Genomic DNA, 12,035 nt, shown 5'->3' with positions numbered 1-12,035 from the left:
TTTCGAGAAAATCGAATGGTCCAAGATTCCAAGTTATTTCCAGAGAACTCGGTCGGTACGCAGCGTTTGTATTTTAAATTCAAACTCTCCATACTGGCTAAGAGATGGCGGCTAACACACCGAAAGTCGTAGAATCACTCGCTCCAGACTTCATTCCGTTAGCTGTCCTTAGTAACCTCTAATCAATGACCGTTAGCTTCTTTCCATATGCCACCAGGAATTGTACATACGTGTGTGAATACCATACGTGTCAAATATCTGTCAGCACGTTGGATGCGTGCCGCGCTGGTTAGCTGACATATTTTGGACAATTCCAACTGATTATCGGTAAGAGAAGAGTAAATAAACTTTTTTCAACTTGACGATTATATAGACATGGAGTAATGGTCAATGTTAAGTACATGAGTATTAGTCGGTAACTAATTAGCTTGTACCAAAGTAAGGGAATATACCTTACCTTTCGTTACAATTAGCAGCATGGTGTAGAGTATTATTGAACAGTATGTTTGTTGAAAGTTTTACTAACTCCTGTTTAGTCTGTAATTGAACAGTAGACCTTTGTTATTTATTTTTCCATTTAATTACAGGTAGAAATGCGGCAACTAAAGGGAAAAACTAAAGAAACTAATAAGCAGAAGAAAGAGCGAAGGAAAGAATTCGTTGAAAACAAACAACGATTATTCACCATTGTTCTACCGACGTTTGCTGCAATATTTCTACTCATCGTTGTATATGTGTATCTGAAAACACGTCCAAAGCCCGTAGACTATTAAAATTATGATATCTACAGAATAATAACATTATCTAAAATAGCTCTAAGGATTTTTTAAAAGGAACTTACAATTATAATCAATCTGCATCTCATTACACGATATGCGGTGTAACGAATGAATACATTATTTACATAATTTCAGAACATGAACGTATTTGAATGCTGAAATATCGATAAATATCAGATGTTTGTAAAAGATGTTTTGTGGATTTTAATAACCTGCACGATAGTAATATAAAATTGAAATTCCAAGTCAACTACCCGGATCTTCTGTCTTTACATATTCTTGGCCTAAGCGGATATCGAATTGTGAAATGAAAAGAACCGTCGTCAGCACAGTATTTTACTATAAATTTTATACGTAAGGTTACAGGGTCCAATTTAAATTGTAAGCATGAAGATTTAAATACAAATAAATTATTTCCCTACGATTTGATTTATTAAAATTTTTTATGTATTAACTGAATCGGTTCTTTACAAAACGATTTTGTACCGAATCTTTGTTCGATTTCGTTCAACGGAGAATTGTAAAAAAAATCCGTTTTCAAGGGCATAAAACCTTACGTTAAAATGTTGTAACGTTCACGATGAGTGGAGAAATGATGGTATAAAAATATAATTCTATCTGGCCGATCCTTTCATAAATTATAAGAATGCGGAATGGAGAAATGATGACCATTTAAATTTAGAGACGAAAGCCGCGCGTGAGAAGAGAAGCGCGCATGCGGCAATTTAGCGGCAATTCCGTGTCGACTGACAAGTGGCGCGCTCCGTGCGGCAATTCGACGTAAAATTCTCGTCTAGTGATGTGAAATCTGCGAAATCATTAGATTTGATCGAAGGTTTAGCTGGAACAGGGTGTGGGTGAGATTGCACGGAATAGAGGCTAAACATTGTAAACAAACGTATGTATGCATGTACCATGGACCTAGTATACCTATGTACCTACTCATCTCTGATATGTATGTACAGCCGACTGCCCGAATAATGGATTCCAATAAGTCAAACGCTTCGAGGGAAAACCTGAAGCAATTACCTCATGGAGAAGAAAAAGATGCGGAAAGCTTGTCTCAGATTTACGACGAAGGGTTTGCCCTGTTCAACAGCATAAATAAATCCCAGGAGGCAACAAATAGCCCCAAAATACAAGTAGGTTTTCCTACGCGGCGTTTCCCATAACCTACGCAGATGCGGTCTTAAATTTATTAATGTTTGTTATTGTTGTTTGTTTTGTTCGAAAAAAAAGTCTGAAGTTAGGAGGGCGATGAGCATGTTCGAAGATGCAACCAGATTGGTATCCATGACGGATATGTTTAGCGTCAATGAGAGTTTCGAAGAAGTGGCGACGGCAAATATCAAATACTTTCTGCTGCCAGCTCTGCTTGGAACTCTGACGCTAAAGATTTGTGGAACGAGCGACCGATTGCACATTGTTGACGTAGCGGAGATCTATTACAACGATTTTCTGAAAAGGCTAGAGCATTATGGACTGATTGATTTTGTAATACCTGAGAAAAAGTCGAGCGAAGAAAATTCAGTGAGGAAACCAATGTCCAACGCCGAATTAATAACGTCCATGGTTTGTAATCAATGAGGAGTTTCTCAAGGGGCCTATTGTTTTGACTCGTCTAACCTTCCTGGTTTGTAGGTGTCGACAAGAAATACAAAACTGCAGAGGTTCAAGGAGCAGAAAGAGCTGGAAAGCAGACTGGAAACATTAAGTGAGAACATGCGCAACCCAAATATAGATGAAGAATCGAAGAGAGAGTACTACGTTACGTTAATCAAATCGTATGTGAACCAAGCGTTGGATGATTTAAGTTCAATAGCTTCGGAGAGGCCAATAATAGAGCACATGATTAAAGTTGGGCACAGCGACCCCTTGGCTGCTCAAAACCCAAGAAAATCAAAATTGCCTGGAGTTAAACTGAAGCCGATCATTATTACGAGAGATGAGCTACAAAAACAAGTTTATGGAGCTGGCTATCCAAGTCTACCCGTTCTGACTGTGCAAGAATTTTACGATAAAAGAATCAGAGATGGCGAGTAAGTCGTCCAATATTAAAATAAATTGCTTCATTTTAGGAACGATAAAACCTAAGTACATCAATCTCAAGACTTGAATCTCACAATATTTGGTGCTTTCAGCTGGCCAGATCCGTCGCAGAGAAATCAAGTGAGTGGCAAGTGCCTACAGAATATTCCGCCCAACACGGATGAATTGAAGGAAGAAGATATTGAGGAGGAGCAAAAAGAAAACCAAGTCGAGAAAGACGATCCGCAGCTTCTTGCCCAAGCTCGTGCCATGGATGAATATAAAGATACTCATAGACGAGGTTGGGGGAACAGAAGCAACAGAAGCTAAATCCATAAAATATTCAGACTCTTATTTCATGCAAAGTGGTCCATCGGAATTGACTTTTCTATTTAGTACTGAACCATATTTATGGAAAGAATTCCAACGGTACTAACTTGAGGTAAAAAAAATGGAGAACATAATACCACGTCTTTATATGGAAAAAGTTAATGATTGTCAGTTCTGTAAGGTAGATTCAATTTGAGCATTACATTTTGTATGTGGCTTATAATATTTTTCGATTTTTCACTGCTGGAACATTTGTTTTGACAATCACTGTTTTCAGGTACTTAATAGCTGAATTCTGGATGCTTTCAAGATATCTAACTTATTATCAGACTGTTGGTATCACGTAGAATACTACTTGGATCGTAGGGGATTTTTTTTCTTGTTCAAAATACGTACTAGTTGGAAGTTTGACACATGGAGAAATCAAAACGTTTCTAGGAGAAAAAATTCGTGTTTGAGTAGCAGATCGTCTGAATCAATCATGATTTTTTATAACGTGTATCGATGTATGTACATTAAGAATATACCTTCTGATCTTTGATATTAAATGTGTGGTGAAAATATTTGAAACATTACTGTTACTACATTTGTTCTTGTTGCTTAGTATCGACCGGTTCGTGGAGTGAACGTTGTGAGAAAAGCGCACATTGACTCTCGCGAGGGAAACACAGGTCCCATGCATTGTAAGAAGAGAAGATTTTTCCCTCTTATCGTCGAATTATAATCTTCCTCCGATACTTTGCCGTCTCGATCGATATCAATTTTTTTCAGCAGCAGGTCTATCAAGTCCTAACATTAATAGAACAATGAGGCAAGATTGTAAATTTTTTCTGTCTCTAGTGTTAACTAGTATTGAATTTGAAGTATCGTTTAAAAATCACCTTCACTCCTTCGTCTGGATCGTCATCGGCTTGTTGCTTGATCAAACAGCCTCTCATCATCGGAAATATGGACTCTTTTCGTATCTTTTTCGTCCTCATGAAGTCGTAAACCTGACAGCCAAGCAAAACTGGTCTATTATGACAAGCGACGACTAAATAATATCTAATTACAGATTCATAATTAGATTCACCTTGTATCCAAATTTTATTTTCTCATCCAGCGATCCTCGCAAAACTTCTGAGAGTCCCAAATTCCACGAATCCATTGTGATCTATATTTTGATTTCTTGCCATTAAGAATACACTACGTGTGTTACTATTAGGAGTGGCAACATAATTATTCAATATTATTCACCACTAGATCATTTTTCTTGTCAAACGCCGAGAATATTCTATCGATTAGATAATTTTCTGTAAAATCTAATCCAGCGTGTAGAAGATCTCGAAATCCCAACCTGTGTATGCAGCCAATTTCATTTGAAATTTTCCAATGTATCAGAGACAGAGCTGTTAAATGAATTGCAATAGAGTTTAGATATTGTTCATTTATCCAAGAATCTCGTATCCACTCATGACGTACACCTCACCTTCTACCTCCCTGGCATTAAAATGTGATTCCTTGTTGAGTTTTTTGAAAGCGTCAATGTTTTTTCTTTTAAAAACACATTCCTTCAAGGAATCATTTAGCATATCGCAAGGAAGTTCTTTAGGCATTCTTACGGCCGATTTATACCGCTCCTGAACGAATGTACAATTATTGACAGATGTTTTTATGATTGATTAAATATTATTTTTTCTCTCAGTCGGTGTAATTCTGGACCAAAAAATTTAAAACAAACAAATGCATGAGTAACAGGCATCAGATAAGGTAATTTGGGTATAAGATCTGTAATTAAATATGAACTAATTCAATCCAATTCTTTTTAATTTTATGTTTTTCTGGGTATAAGAAGAAAATTGCCATCAGTGTGGATAGTTGGATGCTGCTGTTTTGAATAAACGCTTTTTCCCAGGATTTTTATACATCTAATCACACGACAACTCCAACGGCCCATTAGCTCAGTTGGTTAGAGCGTCGTGCTAATAACGCGAAGGTCGCGGGTTCGATCCCCTCATGGGCCATGATAATTTTTTATTTTACTTATTCATTAATTATTATCTGCGATTGGTAAATTGAAATATCATGTGTGTATATTTTCCCTTGCTATTGATCGGCATTAAGTGTAAATAGAAACATTACTTTCTGACTGAAATCATAATCGCATATCTCCTACATTTCGACCAAAGACGATGTGATTCGATCACATGATTTCGACTTGCAGCGTTCACTTTGAGAGTTCGTTATTTTTCAAACGCCTTGTCAAACGGTCCGCTAACCTCAAAGTTGATCGAAGAATAGCAAGGATACAACGGTTATCAGGATCTGCCATCTGAATCCTACAGAATAATTATTATATTTACCGTTACCAATATTAATGAAGTCGGCACCTCATCAGAGATTAGTTATGGTCGGCGATCGAGACGCGTAAGTAACCTAACCTAACCTCGAAACTTCCTTGAATAAGAAACATCGAAGATGCAATGAATAGTAACGAATGAAAGTAACTTTATAGGTTGAAAGAATTGTTACGATTGCGTCTAGTCGAATGCGGATGGAGAGATCAAGTAAAGATCATCTGCAAGGACCTGATAAAGGAAAATGGACAGGACATCGCGTACGACACATTGCTTTCAACGGTCACAAGTAGAGCACGAAGTCTTGTTCCTGATTCTGTTAAGAAAGAATTGCTGCAGAAGATTAAGAACCATCTTATGGCACAGGAAGAAAGTTTGAAAAGTTAACCACTATGATTAGTGCTTTAACAAAGCCGAGATTATTGGCTAATTCTGTCAGTCACAATTGAAAATACGAGTTTTCCGCTTTATCTCCAATATTTTTACCCAATCAACATTTTAAATCCAAGTGAAATATAGGTAATAATTATAATAAATTAGTTAATCCATCGACCTTGTTTCATATTTTATTATCCTTAAGATTTACACAGCACAGCTCTTTTTTTTTTTTATCAAATATATAATATACTACTCTGCAGATTTAAGCCCTAAAGTATCTATTATTTACAATTTTAACATTTCGGGAATATACGTAATAATTTTTATCGCACAAAGGTATCACATTCTGCATATCATATAGTATTAAATGTATAAGCGTTTTTGTGAATATTAATACGAACGCTATTTACAATCCCAGATAATGACTCTCCTGTCTCGGCTGCCAGTGACAATTTTTTTCTTATTACTGGATACCATTAAAGTAGTAATTGATTCTGTGAAAATACATATATTATCATGGCAAACCAGAGTTTCAGAAGAAAGAGTAACAAGTGAAAATTTACAGGACTCAAGGTAATAACAAAATCCGAATGATATTGTATGATTGTGGTTACCATTATGGCAGCTGAATTTCCCAAGAATAAATACACCCCTCAGGTTCCACATACTGAGATACCCTTCAGCATCTCCAACCAGAAGCAGTTCAGTTCCACGCCAACATAAAGACGTCGGCTCCTTTTCTAGAATTGAGGAGTATATTTCCGTGCCAGTCGTCACATCCATGATTTTCAATGCATGGTCTTTTGTGCACGAAACTAACTGTTTGGATTCTGGATCAAATACCACAGCGTTCACTCTCGCCATGCGCCCTGAGATGGGAAGCACGATGTCGTATATTTTTTAGGTAATATGGCTAGCCAGTAAGAGACAAATTACGACGAATAGAGATATTTAAATTAATTCACCCTTTACGGTAAACTGCAGAGAAAACTGTTCCAAACACCACAAGAAGAGTTCACCGTCTTCAGTTCCGCAGGCTAGCAGCTTGTCATCCCTATAACGCGAAGGAAAGTACTGTAGAAAAAGCCATTGTGGAAAATTCATAGATGTCGGTGATTACCACAAGTTTTTGAAAATATTCTTGTATAATGTTTTTACCCCGATATGTTGATGCATGTAATTTTTGCATCATGATCTAATTGAGCAAGCAGGCACTCTGCAGGTTTAATTTTCTTCCCTGAGCTACAACTTCGCCACACTTTGGCCGTGCAATCCCATGAGCCGGACACCAATATGTTACGTGACGAACTCCATGCTAGGCAAGAAACAGCATCCTCGTGCCCAGGCAGAGTATCGACTATTCGGCCGAATTCGATATCGTAAAAGATTCTGTGTCAACAAATCAAAAGAAGAACAAAAAAAAAATACAGTCAAAAATGGTTGACCGGAGGTGAGAAGTATAGACACATTTCTCTTGTGCTCAGAGCAAACACTTACATCGTGTTATCCCAACAGCCAGCGACAAGGATGTTGGATTGTGACGGAACTTTGTAAGATATACAAGATGACAAGGGCAGTGAGGAGAGAGGGACGCTGCGTGTTAATTTACTGGTTTTCATAGAGTACAACTTGAGCATTCCGTCGTGTCCTACGGAAATAAGATCATCTCCTGTTTCACCATCCATGAGATTTACACAGCTGACAGAGTCTTTATGAGATTGGAATACGACTGATTGTTGGAGTGTGAAAATTTCAGAGATCTTGGTTTCTACGGATAAGGTATCGTATTATACTTCAATACATATACTAGTAGTCAAATGAGAAATAATACCTAACGTAAATAAATTCTCACCGGTGAACCGGCTTCCGTCATGCAAGCCTACTACTTTTTCACATACAACATGAGGTACAGACAGCATTCTTTTTGGATGTGGTAAGTCAAAAACTTGTTTAGGTATCTGACCAAATTCCATTATTTGTACCTCTAAACCGTGCCTGTCATTTATATCCTGAATAGTGTCTAAATCAACAGCTCCCTCATAACACAAATGGAAGAATACTATATGAAAATGCAAAATCGAAATATAAGTTTCATCCTGATGGATATTCTGTTATTCAATAACATGTGAGACAATGGGCGACTTGCAAAATCTTACCATTATTTGCTTCCACTGCTTGCGGACCTCTTTGTTTATATCCAAATACTAAATCAATCCAAGAATGGAGATTTTGCGACACGTATGGGCTCTCTAAAGCATCTCTTAATTGACGGACGAAATCCGCTGGATCTAGACGTTGGTAGGTCAAAATGTATCATCATAGAATCATTTTTGAGATGAGAATAACACACATTCAAAACGTGAAGAAAGGAGTGAGCAACAATACTGCTAATATTTTACCTTTAGCCCATGGGGGCAGTTGAACGTCATTAACTTTAGAACCGTCATGTCGATAACCAAAATCAATTCCGTAAATGTTTGCTAAAAAATCGCCAGCAGTCTCTGTATCATAAAACTCTGGGACCAGTTCTTTAAAGTCAGACATATTCACCAATACATTTTTCCACACATCAGCTACGCTGTCAGGTTGTATTAGAATACATGGTCATTATAAAGCCTTGCAAGTTTAGTGTACGATTGTTATCGATATGATGTAGGTATACAAGTGTTTTTTACCTAGACAAAGATTACCTCAAACTGTAAGGGCTTGCATTTATCTAGTATACAATAATGCAAAGCGCAACGTCGAACATATGCCGGGAACAGTGAATAAACTTCAAAAATTGATGGATCACATTAGAAAAAATAAATAACCTATCTGTTGCATAAAAAATTTGATTATTGACTAATGAAAAGCAGCTTTTGGCATGCTGCTGCTTCTCTTTGGTTTGGTAAGAAGTATGTTTTCTTCTAAAATGGTCTATTCTTCAAGTCACTGAGGAATCAATGGTTCTCATAAGTAAATTTTGGTAAATACCAAACGCAATAAGTATAAAACTCACGAATATTCTGACTTTGTTGTATTTAATAAATTTTTAGATTATAATATATACCTGTTGAACATTCTGTCGGGATGATCGAATCTACCATTTTGAAGACAGAGCATGTACTCTGGATATTTTCTTACTAAATAGAAGAGGACAAAACCCGGAGCACTGTAGTGAGATCCGTACAAAAATTTTGGTTCTGCCATTTCCAGGTATCTTTCCTGACGAAAATGAAAATTCGTCATGCACAAGCATGTAGGGATCTTATTTTAGGATACGCCTCTCTGGAGTACGCGATATGTACTTGCCTTCAGTCTTTCTAATCGAGTTGGTTCGAGCGCTCCAATTGGCTTTGTTAAATCTCTGTAAACAGCTGGATCGTTTAGATTTAAAAAACTTGAAGTATAATCTTGAATGATCCAGGGAAATACTGGATATTGCGTCAGATCGTGAAATGTTCTGTCTGCTAAACTGTAAAAATACGCGCGATAAAGAATAATTGAATTGTATAGCAGTACTTCTTGAAGAGTAGTGTGTAGCAAATCCGTAATTTTCATATCTCTTTATCCACCTTGTTTAAAATGCTAGCTATTTGTATATATGTACCTGTTTATGTATATAAGGTAATCGTAGTTAGACAAGCACCCATTTTGCCACTGCATTGTCATCTGGTTCTGCTGGACTGTTTCCAGAGAGACTTCCGACTGATCTAACAATCTCCGATACAGATTATCTCTGTCTATGTGAGACCTCATGGACAAAAATAGGTGTTCTTTTTTTGTCTCTGGCCCTCTCATTCTCCACACGATTTCCAGTCCCTAAAGAAAGCAATACGGTTAAGTTAATGAATTACAATCGCATGTCCAACTGGGAATATTACCTTATTTCGCCTATTGATTTGAATATAGGAAAATCACTCACCACTTGCCGCAGCAAGAACCTTCTCTTGATTATCTGGCTGATATCTTTGAGCTGAATTTTCAGAACTGGATGCTACAATTGTATAACAGTATGCTATGAGTAATATTATCACCATGGACAATTAATTTTATGATTCTGAACTTTGTATTTTCACCTGATCCATGTTGTTGTAAGGTTGAAAGTAAATTCTAGATGAGGTCAACAAAACTCTTCCCGGATTGACGACAAGCGGTGATATTTTATCAGCTTGTAATTCAAGGACGGCTTGCTCGTAGAGATCTTCAAGCCATGACGTATCGAACGATACTCTCGACTGTCTCGAATGCACAATAGCAGTGATCTGAGAGTATAAATTCGATAATCATACGAGGCTATGGATCGAAAACTGAAAAAGTCATTAGGGCAATTTCTATTTAAAAAATACAGATCTCGTTACCATGGCATTCTGTTCCGCCGTAGGCAATGTAGTGGCACGCAATAGTTGCAATATTTGCGGAAGGCAATCCTCAATCGTTGCGTAATTGAAGCGAAACAAGAAGTGATTTTCTTTGTGGATAAACTTGTATGGTGCGAGGATGTTGCCCTGTAGCATCTCAACATACTGCTTACATTTCACAAAGAGAATATTGTCGTCGCTGAAGAAAGAAACGAAACCGTATTAGTTAAAGCAAGAGTAATATACGCATATGTGTTCATCGAACATACAACGGGCAATGAAAAGTTACTAACCCGTGACTCCAGTCTTTAGAGCTCCATTTCTCAATGTTAATCAGTTCTTTCAGTTGGACTTTAATAAGCGGCTTGGTCAAATCCTTATTTACGAATACAAGAGATTTAGAGCACAGTTTCAGCCTTCCATCTATCCACTCATCGTAGGTCTCGCTCGCAGGAGAATTTACGATGGATTTTGCCGCTACGCTGTAATCTTCGAAAAATATCTCTCCTGGTTCAAGGAGGAGCATTGTGAATCTGTAACGAATGGAAAGATTCTGTTATTTTTGATCTGCGAAATGGTGCAATTTTTCATTCAACTTTTGTGACACGTATCCAGTAAAATAAACGTGCTATTTTGATGGAAGAAGTGTGAAATTTTTGATGTCATGAGTCAGAAATATTATCTACCTTTCCTTGTCCATTATATTATACGTTGGATTGTCATGAAGAAAAAAAATTAGCCCGAGTTCTGTCTCTTTACGTTGTTATAAATTTTCGATTCGTAGTTTGTTGTTAAGTGAAGTCGCAGCACTTAAGTTAACATTTTGCATTCGCTTTGTTCATGTGTCAAAATTTCGTAGTAAAACTACCAGATCAACAGTTGGAGATGAATCAAGTTAGTCGAGTAACTTGGAGTAACTGTTTCCCTGCTTTTAGACTATTTTCCCTCTCTCTCTGTTTCTCAGGAGTGAAATAACTGACCTCTATTGGAGTTTAGTATAACCTTATTTGCGGCTGTTACTCGGTAAATTTGCCCCGACAAGGATATTCTACTAGTTGCAAGTTGGCCCCGTCGTTAATGCAGAATGCACAGTGTTCTCGCTGCGCTCGCCTTGACAGATCGGCATTCGGATTTTGAGTCGTGAACCTCCACAAAGCAGGTCTTCCAATTGGGTGTAACAATGGTTTAAGCAGCAGAGGTCCCCCCCCCCCTTGCTGGCGAAACGCGAAAAATCATTCATAAATCGGTACAACTCCGAGATGTTACGCAACCGACGCGTACGTACTACTACACACGGATGTCTAGTTATTGAGCGATTTTGAAAGGACGTTGTGCTGTTTTTGAAACCTGGGAAGTTTCCGCAGTTTACAGACATGCGACTCGGATTGTCGGAAAATTATACAAGTGTCATGCAACATTACAAGAATTATTCTCGACTTCGTTCCTTGTGATTAATATTTCCTGCACTCTTCGCACATGCTGTTTCCGTAATTTATTGATTCTGACATCGCGCCTGCCCGCATTATATTTCAACCGTCCGTTCTTCGGAATAGCCAGCAAAAAGCAACGGCAGTAATCCGCGAATAAAGTAACGTTGACGCGGCTAAACGAAAGGAAAATAATTAACCACCTTATAATTTTTAAACGCTAATCACTGGGATGAACGACGATTTAGTGTTCCATCCATCGTAAACTGCACCTCTGCTCAGGCGTGATAAGCTTTCCAAGGCCCATGATAATAGGGCTTGTAACACGTGAGGAGTGCATTAGTACATTCGTACACACCGCGATCTCTGCATAGATACATGCATACATACGTACGCGTAACGTGGTTACGGCAG

The 12,035-nt window shown here is 37.7% G+C and overlaps 5 protein-coding genes and 1 non-coding gene across 12 annotated transcripts; 4 read left to right on the top strand and 2 right to left on the bottom strand.

Moving 5' to 3' along the window:
• Window positions 1-166: 166 nt before the first annotated feature.
• On the top strand, window positions 167-1,203 carry LOC124301582 (single-pass membrane and coiled-coil domain-containing protein 4 homolog). Its single transcript, XM_046756815.1, has 2 exons — window positions 167-327; window positions 588-1,203. The coding sequence occupies exon 2, from the start codon at window positions 594-596 to the stop codon at window positions 771-773; it is 180 nt and encodes a 59-aa protein (XP_046612771.1). The 5' UTR covers window positions 167-327; window positions 588-593; the 3' UTR covers window positions 774-1,203.
• A 332-nt stretch (window positions 1,204-1,535) lies between these two features.
• Window positions 1,536-3,685, top strand: LOC124301632 (immunoglobulin-binding protein 1b). Of its 5 annotated transcripts, none has more exons than XR_006907520.1 (6): window positions 1,569-1,688; window positions 1,719-1,921; window positions 2,019-2,351; window positions 2,421-2,818; window positions 2,921-3,249; window positions 3,415-3,685. XR_006907520.1 is itself a non-coding variant. In XM_046756956.1 (5 exons), the coding sequence occupies exons 2-5, from the start codon at window positions 1,760-1,762 to the stop codon at window positions 3,135-3,137; spliced, it is 1,110 nt and encodes a 369-aa protein (XP_046612912.1). In that variant the 5' UTR covers window positions 1,536-1,677; window positions 1,745-1,759; the 3' UTR covers window positions 3,138-3,685. The 5 variants fall into 5 exon arrangements, 3 of the variants coding, with proteins under 3 accessions (XP_046612912.1, XP_046612911.1, XP_046612913.1); XR_006907521.1 differs by having other exon boundaries at window positions 2,921-3,318; XM_046756956.1 differs by having other exon boundaries at window positions 1,536-1,677; window positions 1,745-1,921; window positions 2,921-3,685.
• A 13-nt stretch (window positions 3,686-3,698) lies between these two features.
• LOC124301634 (EF-hand calcium-binding domain-containing protein 1-like) lies at window positions 3,699-4,837 on the bottom strand. The gene is made up of 5 exons (XM_046756959.1): window positions 4,606-4,837; window positions 4,374-4,525; window positions 4,210-4,290; window positions 4,019-4,129; window positions 3,699-3,926 (listed from the first exon to the last, which is right to left on the bottom strand). Exons 1-5 carry the CDS (start codon window positions 4,730-4,732, stop codon window positions 3,738-3,740), a joined length of 660 nt encoding a protein of 219 aa, XP_046612915.1. The 5' UTR covers window positions 4,733-4,837; the 3' UTR covers window positions 3,699-3,737.
• Window positions 4,838-5,066: 229 nt separating this feature from the next.
• Trnai-aau (transfer RNA isoleucine (anticodon AAU)) lies at window positions 5,067-5,140 on the top strand. The gene has a single exon. It is a non-coding gene; the product is annotated as a tRNA-Ile (tRNA).
• A 32-nt stretch (window positions 5,141-5,172) lies between these two features.
• Window positions 5,173-6,023, top strand: LOC124301636 (transcription and mRNA export factor ENY2-like). Its single transcript, XM_046756963.1, has 2 exons — window positions 5,173-5,543; window positions 5,632-6,023. Exons 1-2 carry the CDS (start codon window positions 5,494-5,496, stop codon window positions 5,858-5,860), a joined length of 279 nt encoding a protein of 92 aa, XP_046612919.1. The 5' UTR covers window positions 5,173-5,493; the 3' UTR covers window positions 5,861-6,023.
• Window positions 6,024-6,026: 3 nt separating this feature from the next.
• LOC124301623 (protein FAN-like) lies at window positions 6,027-11,953 on the bottom strand. Of its 3 annotated transcripts, none has more exons than XM_046756932.1 (16): window positions 11,825-11,953; window positions 10,488-10,727; window positions 10,195-10,393; window positions 9,913-10,098; window positions 9,759-9,830; window positions 9,444-9,655; window positions 9,146-9,308; window positions 8,904-9,058; window positions 8,251-8,429; window positions 8,008-8,139; window positions 7,704-7,910; window positions 7,349-7,619; window positions 7,010-7,240; window positions 6,817-6,905; window positions 6,466-6,720; window positions 6,027-6,345 (listed from the first exon to the last, which is right to left on the bottom strand). In XM_046756932.1, exons 2-16 carry the CDS (start codon window positions 10,718-10,720, stop codon window positions 6,254-6,256), a joined length of 2,676 nt encoding a protein of 891 aa, XP_046612888.1. In that variant the 5' UTR covers window positions 10,721-10,727; window positions 11,825-11,953; the 3' UTR covers window positions 6,027-6,253. The 3 variants fall into 3 exon arrangements, with proteins under 3 accessions (XP_046612888.1, XP_046612887.1, XP_046612886.1); XM_046756931.1 differs by lacking the exon at window positions 11,825-11,953 and adding an exon at window positions 11,175-11,292; XM_046756930.1 differs by lacking the exon at window positions 11,825-11,953 and adding an exon at window positions 10,881-11,153.
• Window positions 11,954-12,035: the final 82 nt, after the last annotated feature.

Source organism: Neodiprion virginianus, chromosome 3 (assembly GCF_021901495.1).
Source record: "Neodiprion virginianus isolate iyNeoVirg1 chromosome 3, iyNeoVirg1.1, whole genome shotgun sequence".
Taxonomy (NCBI): Eukaryota; Metazoa; Arthropoda; class Insecta; order Hymenoptera; family Diprionidae; genus Neodiprion; species Neodiprion virginianus.
Note: the sequence above shows the minus strand (reverse complement) of the source record. Positions and strands in the feature narration are given on the sequence as shown.